Source organism: Rhinolophus sinicus, chromosome 18, assembly GCF_057876585.1.
Source record: "Rhinolophus sinicus isolate RSI-liver-muscle chromosome 18, RSI-T2T, whole genome shotgun sequence".
NCBI classification, from domain to species: Eukaryota; Metazoa; Chordata; class Mammalia; order Chiroptera; family Rhinolophidae; genus Rhinolophus; species Rhinolophus sinicus.
In genome coordinates, this window is record NC_142518.1 from 34943418 (window position 1) to 34967787 (window position 24370).

The following is a 24370-nucleotide window of genomic DNA, read 5'->3' on the forward strand; positions in this document are numbered from 1 at the left end:
AATCCAAGTTAAAATATATCTCGTCTATTGGTTACATTATTGAAAATGTGAGTTACGTTTATAAGGGAAACGTTGTTTTCATATGTCCGTTAATTAGTATTTTCCTATCCCTGAAGACAAGAGGTGTGCCCCGTAACAGATCTATTATATGAGACGTATCTTATTAAATTTGCCTTTTGAAAAGAGTAATGGACCGAAGGCATGTTTTCTTTTTCTCCTAATTACACTATGGATTGAAAGCCAGACTAGTGACTTTTATTTGCATCTGAGACACGGTCAGAACAAGAAAGTGTTATTGTTGCCTAAGGCATGTTGGTGAGGGTGTGTGTGTGTGTGTGTGTGTGTGTTAAAGGCTTTTCTGGGCTGCAAACTGTGATGAGGATCTTATGTTTTCCCTCAGGCTTTTCCACAAGCAGCCCCAAGTCTTCCACGCAGGCCCCACTGAGATCACAGCAATAGAAACTAACATCCTGGAGGTCCCGCTTAAATATTCGTCATTGCTTTTTCTTACAATACTCTAATAAACTACCGATAAAACGCAGGTAGCATGTAAATTTGGCCCCAAAATGCCGCCAACAGACCTTTGGGGGTGGGGAGTCATGGTCAGCGAGCCAGACTCGGTGGGCAATTCTTCATTCCCTCCGGCCGGGGTCAGGAGGCCTTTTCCCCTTCACTTTCGGCGCGAGCGAGGGGAATCCGGGCTGGGAGCGCAGGCCAGGCTTAGGGCGGCGCCCGAGCCTGGGGCATGAGGCCGGCAGCTGCTCTCCGAGCGTGCACCTCGCGGAGGCCATTATTTCCAGCGGTGCCAACAGTGTGTGCCTTCTTTGCAGGGCGGAGTTCAGGGACCCTTACCAGGCCCTGGGGGGGGGGGGGAGCCCCAGGACCCCCGGAGCGCGGGAGTGCTGAAGCCGTGGGCTGGGCCCATTTCCGAACTCCCAGCAGGCAGAAACCTCGCTCACAGTTTGCTTTCGCCGCGGGCGGTGCCGGACTTCGCCCTTCCCCATCGTTCCCCTCCCCCTCCCGAGCCCGCTGCGGCTCCGGAGGTGACACGGCCTGGACCCTCCATTCTCTGCCCCAGTGCATTTAACCAGCACAACCTAACAGGCTGTTTCATCTCGCTGACAAACCTTCCCCCCGACAGACGGGCCCAGCAGCCAACCACCGGCCAGAATTGGCGTGCGTCCCACTCCCCGTCTGTGGCGGCCTCGGTGGGCGGGGCTCGGGCAGCTAGCAAGTTAAGTGGAGCCACGGCTGACGTGAGTCAACAAAGGTCACGTGAGGCCAGCGGGCCAAGCAGATTGGCGGCGCCGCCCGGGTAGGGAGGGGGGTCACGGCGGCGGCGTGGGGTTCGCTGTGTGACACAATTACAACAACTTTGTGCTGGTGCCGGGGAAGTTTGTGTCTCCAACAAATCCCTCCCGTACCCCCAGCCCCGCGCGCTCCGACTGTTCCCGCCGTCCCCGCCCGTGGCTGCACCCCGTCCGCCCCCGCGATGTGACCCTACAGCCTTCACCGTCGCTGCTGCCGACTCGGGGGCTCCGCAGCCCCTACCGCCGCCGCCTTCACCGCCGCCGCGTCGGGATTTTTCGTCGCTGCCGCCCGCGGCGGAGGCGGAGGAGGAGGCGGTGATAAAGTTGGTGTGCCGGTCCCGCGTGGAGATTGGGGGCGTCGTTGCGGACCCTGGCCCAGGGGGGGTGTCGGCGTTGGAGTTGTGAATTCGCTGCGTTTCCATGAAATCCTGCGGAGTGTCGCTCGCTACCGCCGCCGCTGCCGCCGCCGCTTTCGGTGATGAGGAAAAGAAAATGGCGGCGGGAAAAGCGAGCGGCGAGAGCGAGGAGGCGTCCCCCAGCCTGACAGCCGAAGAGAGGGAGGTGCTCGGCGGACTGGACAGGTACGGGTCGCCGTCACCCGCCCGGTCAACTCCGGACGGGCTGGCGCCGCTCTCCGGGGCGGCCCGAGCGCGGCTCGCTTCTGGCGGCGGCGGGGCGGGCACCTCAGCTGGGCGCTATCCGTGCCCTAGCCGCTGCTGGGGCCTCGGGCTCGGGCCGGGGTGGGTCGGTGGCGTTCCCGGAGCTTTAACGAGCCGCGTGTGTCTCTCCCCACAGCCGCCTCTTTGGGTTCGTGAGGTTTCATGAAGATGGCGCCAGGACGAAGGCCCTACTGGGCAAGGTAAGGCAGCCGCGGGACGGAGCGCGGACGCGGTCGGCGCCCCGGGCCCGGCGGCCGGGCCAGCGCTCATTGTGACCGCGGACGAGGGACGAGGGGCTTCCGGAAAACTATTTCCTGCCTCTGCTCTCCCCCCACCCCCGGATACCTCGCTGGCTCCCTTGCGAAATCGCCCTCTCCTCTTGTAGCTGGAGGAACGGAGACGGCAGCGCTTTGGGGCCGAGCTCAACTGTGTCGACAAAATTGCCGGTTCTTCTCTGGCTTTTTGGGAATAGACTGATGATCTCCGAGGTGCTTGTTTAGAGTCAACGGATTGTAAATGTGTGCACATTTCCCCAAATTTCCGACTTCCCTCCTGGTTTTTATTTTACTTAAGGCAGGCTGTTCGTGATGTCTGCTGGTAACCAAACGTTTGGGCTTTCTTGTGTCCCTGCTCCCAGAAAGGGGAAGTTGCACATAGTTTAGGGCGGTGAAGAGTTTGCATTGGGCTGTTGACATGCATCTCGATTGGTATGTTTTACCTGAAGTTAGGTGACTTGTTTACTTTTTGGGTCTTTCTGCCATAGAAATCCTGCCGTTATCTAAGAATGTGATTTTTTTTTTTCTTGGACCCTCGTTTCCTGTGTGTGTGACAGGGGTGGCCAGGAGGGATTCAGGATGTAGCCTCTGTTTATTTGTGTGGAAAGTTGTTGGCACTGTCATTTAGTTAAGTAATGGCTGCTCCTATCGGCCCAAGATGGCGGGACAGGGTGGGAGGAGAAAGTGAAGGGGGGGGTTTGGGGGAGGGAGGAGAGGTAAACATGGAAATAAATAGTAGCGTTGAATAGGCTTCTCTTTCGCAGTGTAGTTCGGTGGTATTTAATAAAAATTATCTAACATTATTTGCATGTAGAATTCTTGTACCTTTCTTAAGCTTGGAAGCAGCATTCATAAGCCTGGTAAATGCTTATCAACCTGTAGCACATTTAGTTACCCATCCGTAAGCTATTGAACAAAGGCTGTGGAGTCTCAATCTGCCTACATCAGTTTGTCTCCTGACCAAAATCTTATTGAAATATTTGTATGAATTCCTCTTAATTGGGACGGTGAAACTTGGAGTGTGTTTGGGAGGTGTTGCATCCATTAGACATTTTCTTTTCTAGCTGAAATCAGTAGTTTTGCATATCACACCTAGCTTTATTGTTGCAATTGAGAAAGAAGTTTGAAATGACTAAAGCCTAGCATTTTGTTCTTAAATTGATTTTTTCTTTAATTTAGTTGTCCTGAATTTTTGTCTGTAGTATGGTTTAGGAGAGTCACTGATTCCTTTTATCTGTAATTACACTTCTGTTTTTGTTACAAGTAACTAAGTATTTGGGGTTTCAATCACAAATAATGACCAGAAAGCTAAACAGAAATAATCTTTTTCAGTAAGTCCAGTCTCTTTGACGGATACAGACAACTTGAATTAAACTTTGACCATGTAGGTATTAATTGGCTTCCTTAAAATTATCACTGGAAAAATGAATCGTGATTAGCTATGAAATGATTTAAACATCAGTGATTTAAGCCTTAATTTTTTTTTTCAATCTGAGTATTTAAAATATTTAAAAATACTTGCCTATTGTCAAAGTTGTTATTCAAAAAGATTAAACAAAATACTTAAATTTAAGGAGCATTTTATTTTGGAGTGAATAATGAAGGTCTAATGGGACTTGGTAAAATTGTTTGCAAAGATAATTCATTTGCAAAAGTTTGGCCAAATCTATTGGTTTTGATTATAGTAATGAAGAAATAAACGGACTCTGATGTTTTATGTGGATAATGTGTAAAATGCTAGTTGAAGATTGCATGTCGAAGAATGCTCATATTTAGATGGATTTATAGTGGATAGTGCTTAACATTGGATTTCAGATTGTAATATTGAACACTGCAGTTATTATGCACTGTTGAGTTTAAATTTTAAAGAACTGAACATTTTCAAATATTTTTTGTAAAGTGTGTGTTATTGTCTTGATGTTTGAATACAGTAACATTTTAAAAATGAGAAACTTGCAAAGCTTTATTATTGTTTTGGGGAGAATTAAGGCTTCATAAAATACTGGGTAATTTGGTAAACTACTAAGTATTTTGTTGAGCTAAAGAAAAAAAATCTTCATTACTTCAGACTCAATGTTTGTGAGGTCCTACCTATTTAGGTCGAGACTCATTAGCCTTAACATTAAAACAAAACATTCTAGAGTGTGTGCATGCAACCTCATTCAGTTCTTGGTTGCATCTTTTGTGAGCCTGAACATACCAGTGAAATGTGTAATGTAAGGATTGACATTATATAACCTCTTACCATGTGTTTGAATTGGATTCTGAATAGAATGAAAGAGCTGGAGTCTTGCTATAGGGAAGTACTGAATTATTTAGTTCTGTCCATCTTTTGAACAGTCCTCGGACATAATGTTTTTTCTTTTTTTTCTTTGTGGAATGTTGAGCTATGTTGGTTTCAGAGTTCTTATTCTGTGAAATTCTTAAAAACAAGAGTTGGCTTTTCTTTGTCCGGGTACTTAGCTGAGGGTAGATAATGGAATTGAATCCCAGGATTCTCTTTTTAGCTATGGTTTTTGTCACCCCTCCCCCCCCCACACATACAAATTTAGTCTGCACTCTGTATAACTTTTTTTTCCTTTCTGACAGAAACTTAGCTATTACTACTTGTTTTCAAAAATTCTTACTGCTGTATATTATTGGATCTTCTTTCAAGTGTTTAAATTCAAATACATAGGTTTTAAAAAAATAACGCTTAAAAGCTTTGGAAAGTTTGAAACATTTTATAAGTGTCTCTTACTTGCCCCTTTTCCAAACTGCTGATTTCTCTTAGTCTCTGAATGTTTTTGTAAGATTCATTTATAATAGAGTCATTGATTAAAAGAATTTTTGTTTGTATATTTGCCATTTGATATACACTACTTAGGGTTTTGGGTTAAAAAATAAATAGTAATACAGCATATTGTTTTTGTAGTAATATCTTTAAAATATTTTTAAAGATTTTAAACAACGAGTGATTGCTTAATCAGAATTCTTGAAATATAGCATGATCTTGGAACACTTCGCTCTTTAAACTAATGCTGACCGTTAATCTTTTGGTAATATAATATTTCAAGATTCTTATTTTTTAAATTACAGTGGAGTTACTGAAAAGTGAAGAACTGAAATGTTTAAACAAATTAACTGGCGATTTTTTTATTGTAGTATCTATTTGAAAACCTTTTGGGTTAATCTTGTTTTCACTTGGATAAGGATTTGAGTTAAAGTATAATATATAGTAATATGCATGACTATAGTAAGAGTATAAATATGATAATACTATAAGTATATTTATAATAATAAAATAATGCAAAAGGGCCAGGGAATCTTTTTTTCTTTTTAATATCATTATGGCTTTATTTTACTATAATTTTAAAAATTATTTTTCAGTTACAGTTGGAAACACAGTGTTGTATTAGTTTCAGGTATACAACATAGTGATTAGACATTTATATACCTTATGAAGTGATCATCCTGATAAGTCTGTTACCCATCTGGTACCATACGTAGTTATTACAATGTTATTGACTATGTTCCCTATACTGTATTTTACATCCCCGTAACTCTTTTTATAACTGGCAATTTGTACTTCTTAATTCCTTTCACCTTTTTCATCCATCAGGGCTGGGGAATCTTATCTGTGACAGAGAACTGTTGCTAAAAATACATAGTTGTTCATTTTGAAGTATCTTTATATCATTTTTAAGTTTGTCCTAAATATCCTATTTTAGTTGAACTTTTTTTTTTTGTAATTCTATTAATAAAAAGATTATGTAGAATACCTAGAAGTAGTTACAGATTGCTTACCATTTAAAAATGTATAGGCTTTTTTCCCTAGGAGATACTAGTATTAAAATAGTTGGCATTTTAAATTTTCTGAGTAATAGAAGTAGTTTAAGAGCATTAAAACATATATTTCCCTAAATTGGGCTTGATTGCATGTAGATGGTATGGAGGTGGATTTGTTATAATATTTGGATGTTAATGATGTTTACAATTATTCTATATTATGTGTTTTTATTGTTTGTTGGCACTTAAAGGGACATATTTCCAGTGCTAAAGAACGTTAGTGTTTAGGTTACAGAAGTAACCACAAATAATGGCATGCTTTGTGTTTGAAATTAGGTCTTCTATTTGATGAGTTTTAAAAAATATTTTCTAGTTTAGAAAGTTGTCTTCTAAACAATTACAGTCATTTTTTACCTGGACAAAGTCTTATGCAGTTAGTACATTTCCTAAAATTTTGATACATCTCTGATAGTAAGAGACTACAGAAAATGTTTGTATATCTGGGTACAAATTAGAACTGCAGGTGTGTGTGTGTGTGTGTGTGTGTGTGTAATATTGGCAGTGCCATAAAAAGTGTATACAAGTGGACACTTTGGGCAACGTTGTTCAAGCAGTAGTTTGCTGTAATCAGAAGTGTCTGGTAACCACTTTGAGCACCTCTTGTAATTGCAGAAGTCAGACGTGACTTGTATTCATTCATCTTTCCTTATCAGTATACATTAAGTATTACAATTTTAATACAGTTTTCCTTTCTTAAAATGTGTATACATTTTTTTGACACCTGTAAATCTCATACACAGAGAGAGAGAGAAACTTTTTAGGTTGTGGCTTTCTTTTTCACTGGATAGCTTTTTCCATAGGATCAATTACAAATTGAAACGAACAGGAAACATTTTTGACTGCCACCTCTTGATATATTTTCAGTTAAGAAAAACTGACTGAGGTGACTTTTTGTGATTTAGGTGGTAAAGTGGAGTGATGGGTCACACACTTTAAACCAAAGTGAAGGTTCAGTGCTTACAGAGTAAAAAATCTTTTTCTGACTTTATTATGTAATGTTTAGTTTTTATTTATACAGTACCAGTATTATTTTGCAGGTTTGAAAAGGTTTTGGGTAAGTTTATTTTTGCTTTGAAACTCATTGTAATGCTTTGAGCTCTTTGATTTGATGAGAAATTTATGTTATTGACTGATAACATTGTGTATTATTTGTAATATTTTTGAAATGTATCCAGAGAGCTAATTTATGTTACAAAACACCACCAGATTGTCTAAAAATTGAAATGGTGGTTAGGTTATTTAGGGCCCACGTGTATTTATTTGTAGACTAGTTAATTAATGGAGTTTATTTAATTAATACATAATTGACAGTCTTAAATACTCATACTGAATCTTCACATATAATCGAATCAGTTTTCCATATTGGTTTATAATTTGTCGACAGTAAATTAGAGCAACAAATATTTGAGTGTATGCTAAGTGCAAGTCTATGCAGGGAATATGAAAATAACAATATCCCTTGCCTGCACTGAAAACGTACAGTTCCCTAAGAGGGGTGAGATAAGTATAAGGATGACTAACAGAAACATTAGTGGCAAAAGAAAAGTGAAGTATCCTGAAAGTATGATAAAAGTCAATTTAACAAGTTACAATGACTTTTTTTTTTTTTTGCCACCCATTAAAAACATGATTAGCAAGCATGCGCAAAAGCAATCGAGGTCAGTGGTTTAACACAGGGCTGAATGGAACTCCTAGTGTACTCTGGAGAGTATTACGATCCTTGGGTTTGCTGATTCTTAGACCTTGTTCGTGTAAAGGTGGAGGTGCCTTTACAGTTTTTCTAACCAAGCCACATTAACTTGAACATCATTTATTTCCCTGATGAAGACTTACTTCTAATGCCCCTTGTGCTACCTAACTCATTCCAGGGCTGACTGAAGTAAAGGCAGGAGAAGCATTGCCTTTGCAGAGTGCTGTTGTGGCTCATGTTCTTTTAGAGTCTCTCATTTTTAGATTTAACTGTTCCTGGACTGTGTTTTCCTGATTCAGGAATTTCAGAAGATAACTGACAACTGATAGTTGCTAGGTTAAAATTAACTAAAGCACTTGAGACCTACCATGTCCTGATATATTTTTTGTTTTTTTCTTAAAACATTTAATGATAATTTATACTATTATGTAACATTCTTTGTCAGGCATTTAAAACTAAATTTTATTAATTTTTTACAACACTTGTGAGTTAAATGGGGGGTGTTCACATTTGTGAGATATTGCAAAATGGTTTCTGGGCTAGCTTAATTTATAGACAGCCTATTCCATTTATCCAGGTGTTTATACAAATTATACACTTTGAACACCAGGCCCCAGAAGAGAAAAAAAGATGCCACCTGTTAGCTCCTCATGCCCGGGAACTCTTATAATCTAGACCATCTTTCCTTGGATGAGTAGTGCTGGAGGTGGGCAAGGCATTGCTTTCTTGAACTCCCATTTTCAGTTAGTTTACTCTTGGTGCAGTTGTAAGCTGAGTGTCAAAGTTCTACCCTAGACTGGACCTCCGGAGAATGAGTCTTATTAATAGGATGGGGATTGTTTCTTGATTGTGTTTCTTGGAGGTGATGTTTCTTGATTTTGATATTAGTAGGGAATCTTTTAATTTTGTTTAGGGAAGCATGATTTTAAAATTAGATTTTAGCTTTTAGCACATGCTCAAAGGATGGTCTGTGTATCTGTCTCTCACTCATCTCATTTTGTAGTAATACTTATTTTTGTTATGGTTCTTAACTTGGGATCCTTGGGTCAGTTTAAAACATTTTTCTTACAGTTTTGGAAGGATACTTGAAGTAGTTAAATAGTGATCATCTTGAAGTATTAGGTTGTTACAAAAGTACCAATGGTTTAAAAGGTTAAAAACAATTGCAAATACCGCAATTACTTTTGCACCAACCTAATACAAAACCCTTTCAGGTGAGGAGAGGGAAGGAAATTTTAAACTTTATACCTCAGATTTCTGTACTGCTATGCTTTTCTTTTTAAACCACAGGCATGTATTACTTTAAAAATAATACGGTAAGCATACTGATAGTATACCATAATTATATTTTGATTGACTAAAGATGGATTTTATACTAATGTGTGTATAGTTAGATACCTGTAAAGAAAGACCTTATCAAATTGGGATACTTCTGAGCTTGATAGTCCTTCAGTGGGGATAGGAGTGAATGAAGTAGAGATGTACCCCTATTAGATCCAATTTCTTTGTATTTTAGGTGGTTTTGTGATAGTCGTTGTACTCATTCTTCATTTTGATCTTCAGCATCTATATCATTGATGACTATTTTTGGACTTGATTTGGCCCAGGCTGATAGTTGGGACCTAATTAAGAGCTATAATCTGGAAAGGTGGGAGTGATTCCTTATTTAGACAGTTTTAGGTTTCTCAGCTAAGTGGGCTGTTTGCCACTTTCTTGTACAAGGTTTTATTTTTTTCTCTTACCCATTTCTTTTATTCTGTTTTTACTTTTCTACCTTGCTAAAACTGTTGGTGTCGTTCTCTTGTGAATGTATTCTCGTATTCTTTTTGTAGTTTTGTCTGGGGTAGTATTTTGTATGCATTAGAATAAATAAAAGATACTGCTACTAAGTTATTTTCAGTAAGAAGGTTGGGCTTTGTTATAGTTAAGAGTATTATATAAAGACATCTAAATCATTTTAATTTAGAACAGTGGAAGAAACTCTTTCAAATAAAGGGTTTCCAGGCTGTAGATCTATTACATTATGTTTATGAGAGTCTCCTCTTTTTAAAAAAACAGCTTATTAGGGAAAATTTCCATTATTTTCAAAAGCAGAGAAAATCAAGTAAGCAACCAACCATCACCGATCATTACCCAGCTTCAACAATTTTCAACCCACGACTGGTCTTTTTTCATCGATATCTTGCCCCTTACTCCCATTATTTTGACAGAAATATCACACATCAGTCACATCATTTAATCTATAGATATTTGAGTTTGTCTCTGAAAAATAGCCACAATGTCCAAATGGAACTACTGTGAGGGGCTGTGCCCAGTCCTGGCAACAAATAAGACCTGGCTTCTGCTCCTATAGTCTGGAGAGAGGGACAGACTGAGTGATCATGATGTAGTAAGTACAATAATTAAGGTATATGCAAAGTGCTATGAGCTCTCAAATGATGGAACTATTACAACATTTAAAAACTTTTGACTATGGGAAGTTTAAACTATCCACACAATTCCCAGCATTTTGGAACAGTTAATGTTGACTGGAGAAATGTGTGAGGGAAACTGCACAAAGATGTAACATTTCGTCTTAGTTATCAAACATGAGTAAAAGTTTAGCAAGAGGAAAAAGGGTAGCTAGTTGGAAGTATGAAGTTAAATGGTGTTTGAGAAATTGTGAATATTCTAGTGTTAGAGTGTAGGGTGTCTCAGTAGGATTGGGAGGAGGTAACTGAGCATGTGAAGGTCCCCCCCCATCACTATAGGCCATAGGATGTTTTGGGGAGTCATTGAAATCAACTGTTTAATTAGGGCAAGTGATATGACCAGACGTAGGTTTTGTGGGAATATTATTGGCTATTGTGAAGAGGATAAAGTGAAGGGGAAAGGAACCTAGTCGCGAAGTACTGATGGATAAATAGCAATACATGGATTTTAGAGTAGAATTCTGCTTCTGCCTCTTACTAGATGTGTGATCCTTGGGCAAACTATTTCATCTTTCAGAGGCTCAGTGTTTTTCTCATCTGTAAATCTGAAGTGGTAGTAGGTTTCTGGCAGGCTCTTCCATTTTATGTTAGGAAAAAGTATGTAAAGTGCCTGGCATTGGGCCTGGCATGGAAGGTGTTCAGTACAAAATATATATTGTTATCATCTTGGAAAAAGTAATTAATTACGTTTAAACTTAAGGCTGTAGTTTAGGAATGAGTGGGGAGATAGAGGCAGATTTCAAATCAGACTTTTTTTGGCTTTCATAACGTCTCACAACTTTGGCTTTCTTTCTGTCTCTCTGACCACATCTCAGTCTCCTTTGCAAGGAGATTCTATTCTAGGTCTTCTTTACGCACTCTGCTCCCAACTTGCATGTATACTTGATTGCCACTTGTTTACTTTATTTGGGTATCTTGAAAGCACCTTAAACTGAACATATGTAAACTGAATTTATCATTGTCTTTGATGTTCCTTATCTTAGTAAATGGCAGTTACCACTATCCTTGCCAGAAACCTTGGAGTCATTCTTGGCTCCTCTTTTTCTTAACTTATCAAGTCGTAATTGTCATATCTTGTCATTTCTGTGTCTTGAATCTCAAATCCATTTGTTTCTTTCCATCCCCACTACCACCATCCTAATGGCAGCCATGAGCCTATCTTTGACTTTTGAAATACCTTCATGTAATTTTTTGAATAGATATACTTGCACATAGTCCAAAATTGCAAAGTTACATAAAGGATGTTACATTGAAAAGAAAATCTTCCTGCCGGACCATCTCCCAGTTATTTAGTTCTTATTCTCAGGAAGCTACTGATAAAAGGTTTATTGGGTAACTTCCTATTTCAACACATATACAAGCATATTCTGTTTTACATATATATATACACACACACACATATATATAATACATATATTACATATATGTAATACGTAATACATATAATTATAATATGTTATATATCTATTTTTAGCAAACAAATGAGATTATACTTAATGTATACAAATTGTTAAAATGCTTTGTTAATTTGACTGCTTGCCATATGAAAATATTAGTAGTTTTTATATTGAATTGTTTTGGGTTTGAAGTTGTTCTCTGTTATTCAGGTAGTGAGATGATGAGGGGATTGGTTTGGGTGTTTTTTAAGTTTTGATTTTGAGGTTCTCTTACTCCTTTTATACATGGTATTTAAGGTAGAAATTCTTCAATGTACAAAAATCTTAATTGAAGATATGTTCATATGTATTTTACTAAGATATTAGTTGCTTAATTTTATATGCTGTGAAGTGTCAATTGGAATAATTGGCAATTTTTGCCTTCATATTTTGGTTTTATTGGTGTGATTATCAGGCTACATGAGTACTGATTTAATTCACTCCCTGAATGTTTATAGAAGTAGCCATAGTCCGTACTACTTAATATCTTGTATTTGTAGGAGTCATTCACCTTCTTGATTTGCTCTTGGTTTTTATTATTGAAAAGGAAAAATAGGTAAACTTACATTCTTGATTCATTGAAAATGGTACAGGGCATAGTGTGTTATTAACTTATTTCATAGCAGAATATATTTTCATTAAAGATTGACTGGTGTGGAGCTAGAGCAATGGCACTGTACTTTTTTGGGGTCATTAACTCTTTGAGAGGGTCATTGTAGCTGTGTACTTTTTGTATATGATTTCAGGAGTGTATGGATATCTTTGAAGCCCAACCGTGAGCTCCATTATTCTCAGTTAGTTTAGTTTACTTACTCTTGGGTAGAGGTGTTAATAATAGGAGTATGTTGGGGAGAAAGAGAAGCTTTAGAACCTCTGGACTGGTTAGGCATAGATAGCATGGATTTTACCACAGTTTTGTGGTGTTGTATGACCACTTCACATATTCTCTCAAATTCTCCTCTACTGATTATAAGGGTGCTAAGGGAAGAGAATGTTTACTGATCCCCAGAGAACTGAGTGCTCTAACTGGAAAAGTAGCTGTAAGCACATGCCCCATTAACATAGTTAATAGGCTTTAGTATTGTTTCCTCAGCCTGGGTGCTCAAAATGCTGGTTTGGTTGGAAAGTTGTATGATATACTGGGGAGAACAATGAATTAGAAAACTGAAGACCTGAGTTTTAGGGTCTCTTCTGCCTACTTTAGTCAAATCGCTTAATTCTTGTCCTCAGTTTCACCATCTGTTAAGACGAAGGGCTAGGAATTAAGAGTTTCCAAAGTGACTAGCACCAGAATTTAGGAGGCTGTTCATTTGAATTTTTAGGATTGACTCAATTTTTTAAGATTTTGACCCAGAAGGAAGGCACAGTGGAACTTTGTTCTAGACTGTAATTTTGTTTGATTTCGGACTCAAGCCTTCAAGACCAAAAACCAAATGAATGCAGACACATAATGGAACTGAGAGTTGTATATTTTTGTTAATCTATTTTGATTAACCATTCAGCTAGTCTTAGATTGATTTGAAAGTTGGTCTTATTAAAGGTTAGTGTTTTGACTTCTTCAAATTGATTCTTATAGTTGGGATTGTTATTTGTTAGGTTAGATCTGATGTTTCTAATTCTAGAAGATGAGTATAATCCCTGTGTATACCTGTTTGCTAGGAACTCATCATGACAGGGCTAAATGAATTCTCAGATGTGAGTTGGTAAGAAATGTCACATTGAATAAATATATAGTGTTAGGTACTGGGCATTTGGGTGTTTAAAAGATGAGTAAGGCCCTTCCTTCAGTTTCCATAAGAGTAGCAAGAATCACTTGGCATTAGTTGGGGCACTTTCTGATCTCTTGAATGTAAACTTCTGTTGTTGGATTTTGCTTTGTGTATGTGTATTGTATATATGTGTATGTATGATTATATTTTCATTATAAGCCTATGACTTAAAAAGATTTGGAGTTTGTAAGGTAGATTCAGAGTATAACTGTTAAGGAGAAACTTTTTTTGTAAATGCATTTTCAAATATGATAGATAAAATGAAATGAGTCTTCTGTCATTGAAGTTGAAGTTTCTCATTGACACTAATTGGCCAGGATATTGTAGACAGCATTCAGATATTAAAGGATAACTTTTATTTTTAAGTTTATCTGTAAAGATTATCCAACTCTAAAATAGTCATGATTCTGTGAAAAGACGTAACTGTGTCCTGAATATCTGAAGGAAAAACTGGAGTCCTTATTAATCTGATGTATGTTTTTTGGCTGTTTTGTCTTGTTGGACTTGGTTGTTACAGAAGTGGACATCACATGACAGATTGTATATCATGAATACATTTCTATAAATGGAATTTCTTTTCTATTGGCTTTTTTAAAATTTGACTATTTATTTTGAGATAATTGTAGACTCACATGCATTTGTAAGAAATAATAGATCTAGTGTACTGTTTATCCAGTTTCTCCCAATGGAAGCATCTTGCAAAAACTATAGTTTCACAACCAATATCACAACCAGAATATTGACATTGATACAAATACAGAAATGTTCCATCACAAGTATCTGTTTTATTGTACTTTTATAGCCATATCCACTTCTTCACCCCCTCACTTATTCCTAACCCTTGGCAACCACTAATCTGTTCTACATTTCTATAATTTTGTCATTCGAAGAATGTTATGTAAAAATGGGATCATGCAGTATGTGTCCTTTTGGGATTGCCTTTTTTCACTCAGCAGAAATCCCCAGAGATGATTAATCCAAGTTGTATGTATCAGTAGTTTGTTCCTTTTTATTGCTGAGTAGTATTCCATGGTATGGATGTACCACAGTTTAACTATTTACCCTTTGAAATACATTTGAGTTATTCTCGCTACTGCCTTTTTTCACTCAGCAGAATTCCCTGGAGATTACTTCAAGTTGTATGTATTAATAGTTCATTCCTTTTTATTGCGGAGTAGTTTTTCCATGGTATGGATGTACCATAGTTTCATTAACCATTTACCTATTGAAGGACAACTGAGTTATTTCTAGTTTTTGGCTATTGCAAATAAAGGTGCTACGGACATTTGTGTACAGGTGTTTTTGTGAACTTGTTTTCCCTGGGATAAATGCCCAAGAGTGTAATTGTTGATAGCTGTATGTTTAATTTTATAAAAAACTGCCGAACTGTTTTCTAGAGCAACTTTATGTTTTATATTCCCATCAGCACTTCCTGCTAGTATTCCAGTTCTGTTGCGTCCTTGCCAGCATTTGGTGTTACTACTATTTTTGTTTTTGACATTCTCATAGGTGTGTAGTGATAGCTTGTTGTGGTTTTAATTTTCATTTCCCAATGGCTAATGATGTTGAACATTTGTCATGCCCTTGTTTTCCATCTGTATAGCCTTTTTCGTGAAATGTCTGTTCATGCCTTTTGGATTATTGATTTGAGAGTTTTTCTGTGACGTAAAAATTTAGTGCTGTACATTTCCATTTCAGCACTACTTTTGCTGTGTACCAGTTTTATGTCGTATTGTCATTTTCATTCAGTTCTGTGCAATTTTAAGTTTCCTCTTTGATCCATGGATTGTTTAGTAGTGTTGTTCAATTTCTAAGTATTTGGAGATTTTCCTGTTTTCATTCTGTTACTGATTTTTAGCTTTATTCCATTAGGATTAGGGAATTTACTCTGTATAATTTCCATTGTTTTACATTTGTTGACATCTGTTTTATGACCCAGGACGTGGTCGATTTTGGTGACTGTGCCATGGGTGCTTGAAAAGAAGGTATAGTTTGCTGTTATTGGATAGAGTGTTATATTGAAGGAAAAAAAAGGGCACATTCTGCTGTTATTCAATGAGGAGTGATATACATGGCAATTAGATCCTATTGGTTGATTGTGTTGTTCAGTTCTTCTGTATCCTTGTTGACTTTCTGTCTAGCAGTTCTATCAATTGCTAAGAGTGTGGTGTTGCCAAGTCTCCAGCTATAATTGTGGATTTGTCGATTTTTTTTTCTTTTCATTTGAACAGTTTTTAATGAAAGCTGTATATAAGATTACTTTATTCCTGCACCTCTCAATTGTTTCTTCCTTACATTTGCCCTTTTCCTTTCCTACTTGGCGAGATTTGGCTTTCCGTTCAAGGATCTTTTTGCGATCTTTGTCCAGCTTTAGTCTAGTGATAACGACCTTGCTGGGGTGAATGCCCACATGAACTGTCATGCCATTAGCCTTCTTCCGCTGCACTCTTTCAATGTAGATGACATATTTCTTCCTGTAAACCTGGACTACTTTGCCAATTTGCTGCCCTTTGTAGTGTCCTCGGACAACCTGAACTTCATCATCCTTTCGGATGGGCATGGATCGAACATTGTACTTCTGTCTCAGCTCTTTGGAAAGAGGAGAGGACATAATCTTCCTGCGAATGTGGGAAGGTGCATTGAAATGTCTTTTACGGTTCTTGATCCGGTCAGAAGTCATAAAGGGGTTGAACTTCATTTTGGCCGCTGGCGCTTCAGCGATGGCCGCAAAAGGGAAAAGATCCACACGCTACTTCCGGTTCTGTCTCAGATTTTTTTTTAATGTTAGTTTTTGCTTCTTGTACTTTGAGGATCTGTCGTTTGATGTGTACACATTTAGTATTGTCATATCTTCTGGTAGTTTGATCCTTTTAGTTAGCATTATGTAATGTCTCTCTTTGTCTTATTTTACTTGCTCTGAAATTCACTTATCAGAGTAGTCATTCTTGCTTTTTTTTTTTTAAATTAATGTTTACATGGTATGTCTTATTCCGTACTTTTGCTTTCAACCTACCTATATCGAGGTATTTAAAATAATCTTTTTTTATGGATAGCATATTGTTAGATCATTTTTTAAAATTTACCCTTCCAATTTCTCTTATAATTGGTGTATTTAGACTACTTGTACTTAGGGTAATTATTGATATGTTAGGGCTTATGTCTACTATTTTATTATTATTTTTCTGTTTCTCATTCCTCTGTTTTCTTGTTTCTTACCTCCCTATGGGTTATCTGGATATATTTGTGGGATTCCATCTTGATATGTGGTGTTTTTAAGTATAAATTTGTATAAATTTCTTACTGGTTGCTCTAGGTATTGCAATATTCATATATAATTTATCACCACCATCTGCTGATATGGATGTTTTATAGCTTCTAGTGAAGTGCAGAAATTTCACTTCCATTTAGGTCCTTTTTTCTTCTCTACTTTTAAAATAAAATTTTCTTAAGTATTTTCTCTACATAACATTGAACACCACGTCAGATGGTGTGATAAATTTTGTTTCAACCAGGAAATATGATTTATGAAACTCAATGCATAGTATAATAGTCTATAATACTTATCTCTAATACTTACCCATTCCAGCGATCTTTTTTCCTTTTAAAAGGCCCAGCCTTCTTCTGCTTTCATTTCCTTTCTGTTTAGAGAACTTTTTTAGCCACTCTTTTAGGTAGGTTTGCTAGCAACAAATTCCCTAAGTTTTTCTGAGATTGTCTTTATTTCCCTTCATTCCTGAAGGACATTTTTGCCATATATAGAATTCACAGCATATAGTTATTTTCTTTCAGTATGTGAAAAATGTGCTATTTCCTTCTGTTCTCTGTGGTTTCAGATGAGAAATTTGCTGTCATTCGAATTGGTGTTCTTCTATAAGTAATGCATCATTTTTCTTTGGCTGCTTTCTAGATTTTTTGTCTTTAATTTCAGAAGTCATTATGATGATTGAATTTAGCAACACAGAGCTAAAAGAAAGTTATTATGATGTATTTTGGTGTGGATGTCTTTAGTTTTTATTTTTAAATTGGGGTTCACTCAACTTTTTCTATCCATGGATCAATGTGTTTCACCAAATTTTAGGATTTTTCAGCCTTCATTTCTTCACCTACTTTTCTTTTTTTTTAAATCTTTACCATGGTTTACTTTTTAAAATCCCACTCTTCTCTTCGGGACTTGGTTAAGAATTTAGTTCTTTTGTTTTTGTCCCATAGGTCCCTGAGGCTCTGTCAGTTTTTTTTTTTTTTTTTCTCCTGTCTGTTTTCTTGTTTAGGTTGGTTTAGGTCTATTGATTTGTTTTACTTCATTGTCTATCATTTCCATTCTACTGTTGAGCCCATGCAGAGTTTTTGTTTTGGTTATTGTATTTTTAGTCTTAGAATTTCCACTTGGTTCTTTTCCAGTAACTGCTGAAATTTTCCATTTTTCCCCCCCATTTGTTTCAGAGCAGTTGTAATTGCTTGTTGAAGCATTTTATGTTGACTACTTTAAAATCTTTGTCAGATATTTCATCAAAAACCTGGTTCATCTCAGTGTTTTACGTGTTGGTTGTTTTTTCTCATTCACATTGTACTTTTCTGGCTTTTGGTATGGTGAGTGATTTTTGGTTGTACCTTGGACATCGTGGATATCATGTTATGAGAATTTTGTGTCCCATTAATTGTTTTTTATAGTAGGCAGTCTTGTTGAGGTGTAGTACATAGGCTGGGTGGGGGTATGTTTAGCTTCTTACTGGATCCTATTGACAACCACCTTGACATAAGTAGGGCACTGAGTCATACTGTCTTGACTGATGGGATGCAAGTTCAGCTCCTCCCTTGTCCTCACTGGCAGAAGTTGGGCACTAGTTCACACCACTGTGTTGCCTCTGAGTAGGGGGTGTAAGATAGCTTCCTGATGGGTCTTGCTTCTCCAGCAAGACAGAAGTAGAGGGCTAACTCACACCACTCTGATCCCTACTTTGTGCTACTTCTTTGAGTTAATGTCAGGTGTGGGGTGGTAGAAGCTTAGCTCTTCTGGGTATCACTGACACCAGAGAATGAATGAAGCAGATTGTCAGCTGTTCATCTAGCTTGGCTTTATTCAGTGTCACTACTGGGTGGGCGTGGAGGTTCAGCTCCCCACAGCCCTACTTATACTAGGGAGCAGGGGAAAGGGGAATGAGTGCTTACTGGCTCCAACTCATACCACCTTGTTCAGTCTTGATGCGGGGGTGCAGGTTCAGCTCCTCACTTGGTTCCTGCTGACACCAGGCCTGTGTGTGTTTTAAAGTGTAGTTGTAACAAATCCTGCCTCACACTTTGTTAAGTCTTTGCTGCTGGGTGATGGTTGAGGCCTAGCTTGCCCTTGACTACCTTTAATGGGTGAATCTGAACACCATTTGCTTCCACCGGGTATGGGGTATGGAAGAGCAACCCTTCTTTCAGCCTCATCACTAACCCAGCAGGAGTATTTGAGCACTCCCCTGCTTCTGCAGGGCCTGGAAGATCAGCTTCCTACTCAGCTTCGTCCATAGTATCCTGGCAGGGGAACTGTGTGGGAGCTAGAAGATCAACTGCCTGTTTTGTCCTGCTAACACCACTCTGGTAGGGGACTCGGATGAACACTACTTGCTGTCTACTCTGGCTAAGAGGAAGAGAGTATGGACGATTAGTTGCGTGCTTTGCCCTACTGAAACTGGAGGGTTCACGTGCATGTTTACGCATTACACATTTTCCATTCATGCTTGGTAGGTATTGCTGAAAAGGTTTCTGTTGGTGAGCTACCCTTATCCCAGTCCTTTGGCTAGGAGGAAAAGGCTTTTCTTGGAGCTTTCTTTCCTCCATGACTTGGTGATACTGGATTGGGGGCTTCTGAAGTAGCACCCTGTTATGGGAATACAGGAGGCAATAAGAAAACCCAGGGAACTCTTTGCCTTGTCATTCCTCAAGCCCTGATGTCTTTAGGAAGTCTCCTGCCTTTTTTTCTACCGTCTATGCTCATTTGTTGTATTATGTCCAGGATTTTTTAATTGTTAGAGGCAGGACCTGGGAGGAATGAAGCTACTCCATTTTGGTGGAATTAGAAGTCTTCCATTGACTTTTATAGTAATTCAAGTTTGAACTGTGAAGTTTTACCTAAAGATGTTATGTCATGTGAAAGAAGTAAGTCTTTAAAAAAATCAAATTTATAGGAAAATCTTAACTTTGACAATATCATCATAACAGGATCCTCATTACAAAGCTATTTCCTCGTATCAGGGCTTGACCCATAGCTGTATTGTTTTGGGGACAAGGTTTAAATAACTACAGTGTTTACTTTTGAACATCGAATACTTTGTGTCATATTCTTTAAAGGAAGTACATATTTACATATACAGAGTGAAACTGAAAGATAAGCTGGGTTATAGTAGAATGTCACTGTTTTGGTTTGCCATCAAACAGCATTTACTCTTTAGTTTCCCATTCCAAATATACCAATGCAACAGAACATTCTACTACTTTTGCCATATTAAGGTCAGCAAAAAGAACAAAATCCCTTCCCCAAATTCTTACAACACTTAAAATAGGCAAAGTGATTTAGAAGTTTTTAGGAGGAAGAGAAGAAATACATGTTTCCCTATGAATTTCAAATGAATAAGCAAGTGAAAACTTACTAGATAGGAGGCAACAGTCCACCTTAGGCAGAGGATAACTAATTTCAGCAATGTACATGTTAACAAAATTCTACGATTTTAAAATGAGAGGACTTTTGTAATTCATTCCAGCTCTAAAATTCTGTGATTTTTGTCCTTTTTTTTTGTTCTTTCGAACTTGTTGGCGTGCAATTTATATAGAAACTGAAACTTGATTTTTTTTTTTTAATAGAAAAAACTTGTTGGAAAAAAGATTGCTAACCTTTTAATATTAGTTGCTCGGCTATTCTGTTTATGAAATGAATTGATTTATATTTCTGTGTAATATGCTAATAGTAATGTTGAATGGTAAATACAGTGCATTCTTCGATCCATTAGTTATTTTGGATTATTTTGTTTAATTTCCATATATTTGTGAATTTCTCAGAATTTTTCTAATTTCATTCCGTTTTTCTTGGAGAGCATAGCTGTTACAGTTTTAATCCTCTTAAATTTATGGAGACTTGCTTTGTGGGTTATCCTGGAGGAATGTTCAGTGTATGCTTGAGTAAAATGTATATTCTGCTGTTGTGGGAGTGTTCTATAGATGGCTTTTCAGTCTTGTTAATATGATAGTGCTCTTCAAGTCTTCCGTTTCCTTGTTGATCTGCTGTCTATTGATTACTGAAAATGGAGTATTGCAGTCTTCAGCTATTGTTGAATTGTCTATTTGTCTTCAGTTCATCTTTAGTTTCAGGTTTTTTGTTTCGTTATGTGCATATTTGTTTTTAATGTATCTTATTGATGAATTGTGTCTTTTGTCATTATAGCATGTTCTTTGTCTCTAGTAACAATACTTGTCTCAAAGTATATTTTGCCTGATAATAGTATAGCCAGTCCAACTCTATTTTGGTTACAGTTTGTATGGTACACTTTTTTTTTTTTTTTTTAAGATTTTATTGGGGAAAGGGAACAGGGCTTTATTGGGGAACAGTATGCACTTCCAGGACTTTTTTCCAAGTCAAGTTGTTGTCCTTTCAGTCTTAGTTGTGGAGGGTGCAGCTCAGCTCCAGGTCCAGTTGCTGTTGCTAGTTGCAGGGGGCACAGCCCAACATCCCTTGCGGTGGGGGGGGGGGTCTACTTGGCAACCTTGTTGTTGAGAGGATGCGCTCCAACCAACTGAGCCATTTGGGAGCTCAGCGGCAGCTCAGCTCAAGGTGCCGTGTTCAATCTTAGTTGCAGGGGGCAGAGCCCACCATCCCTTGCGGGACTCGAGGAATTGAACTGACAACCTTGTGGTTGAGAGCCCAGTGGCCCATGTGGGAATCGAACCGGCAGCCTTCGGAGTTAGGAGCATGGAGCTCTAACCGCCTGAGCCACCGGGCCAGCCCCTATGGTACATATTTTTACATCTTTTTAGTTTTATCATATTTTTGTCTTTGAATCTGAAGTGTCCTTTTTAGAAAGCATATAGTTGGATCATGCTTTTTTTTAAAATCCATTCTGCCAATCTCTTAATTGTGTTTAATTCACTTGCATTTTATATGATTACTGATAGATAAGGTAAGATTTACATCTACCGTTTTGATATTTGTTTTCTATGTCTTCTGTCATTTTTATTCTCTATTCCACCATTTGTACCTTTTTTTTGTGTGTGTTAGATATTTTCCAGTGTACCATCCAACCCTTTTTATTAATTGATATATTAATTTTTTAGTGGTTGCCCTGGGAACTTACAACCAGTTCTGATTAACATCTACTTAATTTCAGTAATATACAAAGACTTTGCTCCTATATAGCTCTGTTCTCTCCCTCTTCCTTTGTGTTGTTACTGCCATATGTTGCATCTTTACACATTGTGTTCCCATCAACACAGATACATAATTATTGATTTATTGAATGTCTTTTAAATCATGTAGGAGAAAACAAATTTAACAAACCAAAAGGCATTTATACTCCTTTTTATATTTACCTGGGTAAGTTCTCTTTACTGGTATTCTGTTCTTTTTTCTTGTAGATTTGAGTTATGATTAATGTTCTTTAATTTCCACATGAATCACTGCCTTTTGTATTACTTGCAGTGCAGGTTTACTAGTGACAAATTTAGTTTTTATTTATCTGGTAATATCTTAATGTCTCCTTCATATTTATGGATAGTTTCACTGGATATAGAATTCTTGGTTGACTGCCTTTTTCTTTCAACACTTTTAACATACAATCCCATTGCCTTCTGGCCTCCATGGTTATTGAGGAAGAAAGCAGGTATTATCTTACTGAAGATCCCTTGTACATGATGAGTCACTTCTTTCTTTGTTGCTTTCAAAATTCTCTTTTTCGTTTGACAGTTTGATTATAATGCTTCTCAGTGTGGACCTGTTTAAGTTCATTGAGCTTTTTGGATGTGAAACTAATTATATTTTTATAAATTATTATTATTATTAAATTTGGAAAGTTTTCAGCCATTATTCCTGTAAATGTTCTTTCTTTCCTCAACTTCCTGTGACTGCTGATATGCATGTTTTGGTACATTTCATGGTATCCCACAAGTCTCTGAGTCTCTGTTCATTTTTCTTCATTTTTTTGTTTGTTGATTGGGTAATCTCAGTTGATCTATTCTCAAGTTCATTGATTGTTTTCTGCCTGCTCCAATATGCTGTTGAGCCTCTCCAGTGAATTTTTGAATTCAGTTATTGTACTTTTCTATTTGGTCTTTTTATATATATATGTAATTTATCTCCATTTATTGATACAGTCAGCCCTCCATATCTGCAGGTTTAGGTTTCACATCCAGGGATGGAAAATGTTTTTTTTAATGTTATGTTGTTGCTGATGTGTGTGTTATGTAGTTAGGCCTATAATGGTTGCATGTGTGCTGAACATACACATTTTTTTCTTGTTATTAATCCCTAAGCAATACAACAACTACTAAATAGCATTTACATTGTATTAGGTATTGTAAGTAATATGGAGGTTTAATATATATGGGAGGATGTGTGTAGGTTACATATAGATGCACTATGCCATTTTATATTGGGGTTTTGAGCATCCTTGAATGGGGAGGGTTTCTGGAACCAATCTGCAGATCCTGAGGGATGTCTGTATTCTGTATTTTTTTGATACAGTGTCCTTATACTTTGCTTTAGTTTGTTACACATGGCTTCCTTTAGTTCTTTGAACATTTATAATAGCTCATTTAAGTCTTGTCTAGTAGGCTTATCATTTGGGCTTCCTCTGGACAGTTTCCATTGATTGCTTTTTGTTCTGTGACCATACTTTTTTGTTTGTTTGCATATTTCTAATATTTGGTTGAAAACTGGACATTTTAATAAAATGTAGCAAAATGGAAAGCAAAATTTTCCCATCTGCAGCATTAGATTTTGTTATTATTTGTTGTAGTGATTGTTTCTTTGTTCATAGTGACTTTTCTGAACTAATTTTGGAGAGTCTGTATTCTTTGTCCTGTATTGCCTCTGAAATCTCTTCATCTTAGTGTTTAGCTAACCACTAGACAAAGATTTCCTTAACTGCCTGGAAGCAGTAAGTCTCCCAGTCTTTGCTAAGGGTGCTCTGTGTGCAGGCAATTGACAGTTCTGCCATAGCTTTCACTTTCATAATTGTGCGTATGTGTCATGGTCAGACAGAGCCTAGCAACTTCTCACGTCTTTCCTGAGTATGTGCATAGCCTCCGTCTCCTCTTGGCCTTCTTAATTCTTAGATTTTTCATATTTGTTGGAGCTTTTCAAAGCTTTTATGAACATCTCCTTATTCTACTTTTCCTTTTAAGGTTCTTGGTTATTCTATTGTTTGCCCCAATTGTTGGCCTCTGCTTCAGCAAGCTGTGAAGTTAAACAATTTCCTGACGTTTTTGACAAATGCTCTGGAGTAAAAGTTTTTTGTACTGGGAAGCTCCAAATCAGGTCAAAAACAGATAGCTTTGCAAGTGGGATCTTCCAGGGAACCATCAGATAGGTAAAATAATTACGAATTTTCTGGGAATGAGGCTTTGAAGGAGCTTCAGCCTCCTCTGGCTTTTCAGGCTGCTGGTTTGTACTGCAAATCCATGTTGTTAGTTTTCAAGTCTATTTACTGTAGAGCTGGCTGGGGAGGCTGGGACTGCGACAAGTTAAAGAGCCATAAAACTCTGTTTTTAACTACGATTTAGCCCTTTTTCTTGAGCAAACTCTAAATTGCTGGAAGCTTTTTGGTTTCTAAAGTTATTTAAAAGTTGATTATGACAATATTTGCCAGTTTTTCTCACTGGAGAAGACTTCTTGGAGGGCCTTACTCTCCACTGTTTTCACAAATGGCACTCTTGAGTTATTTTTCAAAGGTCAAAGTATGATTT

General features: G+C 37.7%; 1 protein-coding gene and 1 pseudogene across 12 annotated transcripts in view; one reads left to right on the plus strand and one right to left on the minus strand.

Moving 5' to 3' along the window:
• The first annotated feature begins 1330 nt into the window (after window positions 1-1330).
• KDM6A (lysine demethylase 6A) overlaps window positions 1331-24370 on the plus strand; it is a 198304-nt gene continuing 175264 nt past the window's right edge. For 6 of the 12 annotated variants that reach the window (XR_012493466.2, XM_019717934.3, XM_019717935.3 and 3 more), the window contains exons 1-2: window positions 1582-1891; window positions 2106-2169. Coding sequence is in view for 11 of the 12 variants with exons in the window: in XM_019717934.3 (XP_019573493.3) it covers window positions 1731-1891; window positions 2106-2169 (225 nt within the window). In the remaining variant the exon portion in view is untranslated. Of the gene's footprint in view, window positions 1892-2105; window positions 2170-24370 lie in introns of all 12 variants that reach the window. The other 6 variants (XM_019717926.3, XM_019717933.3, XM_019717929.3 and 3 more) reach the window with 5 other exon arrangements.
• On the minus strand, window positions 15673-16189 carry LOC109438213 (large ribosomal subunit protein uL24 pseudogene; annotated as a pseudogene).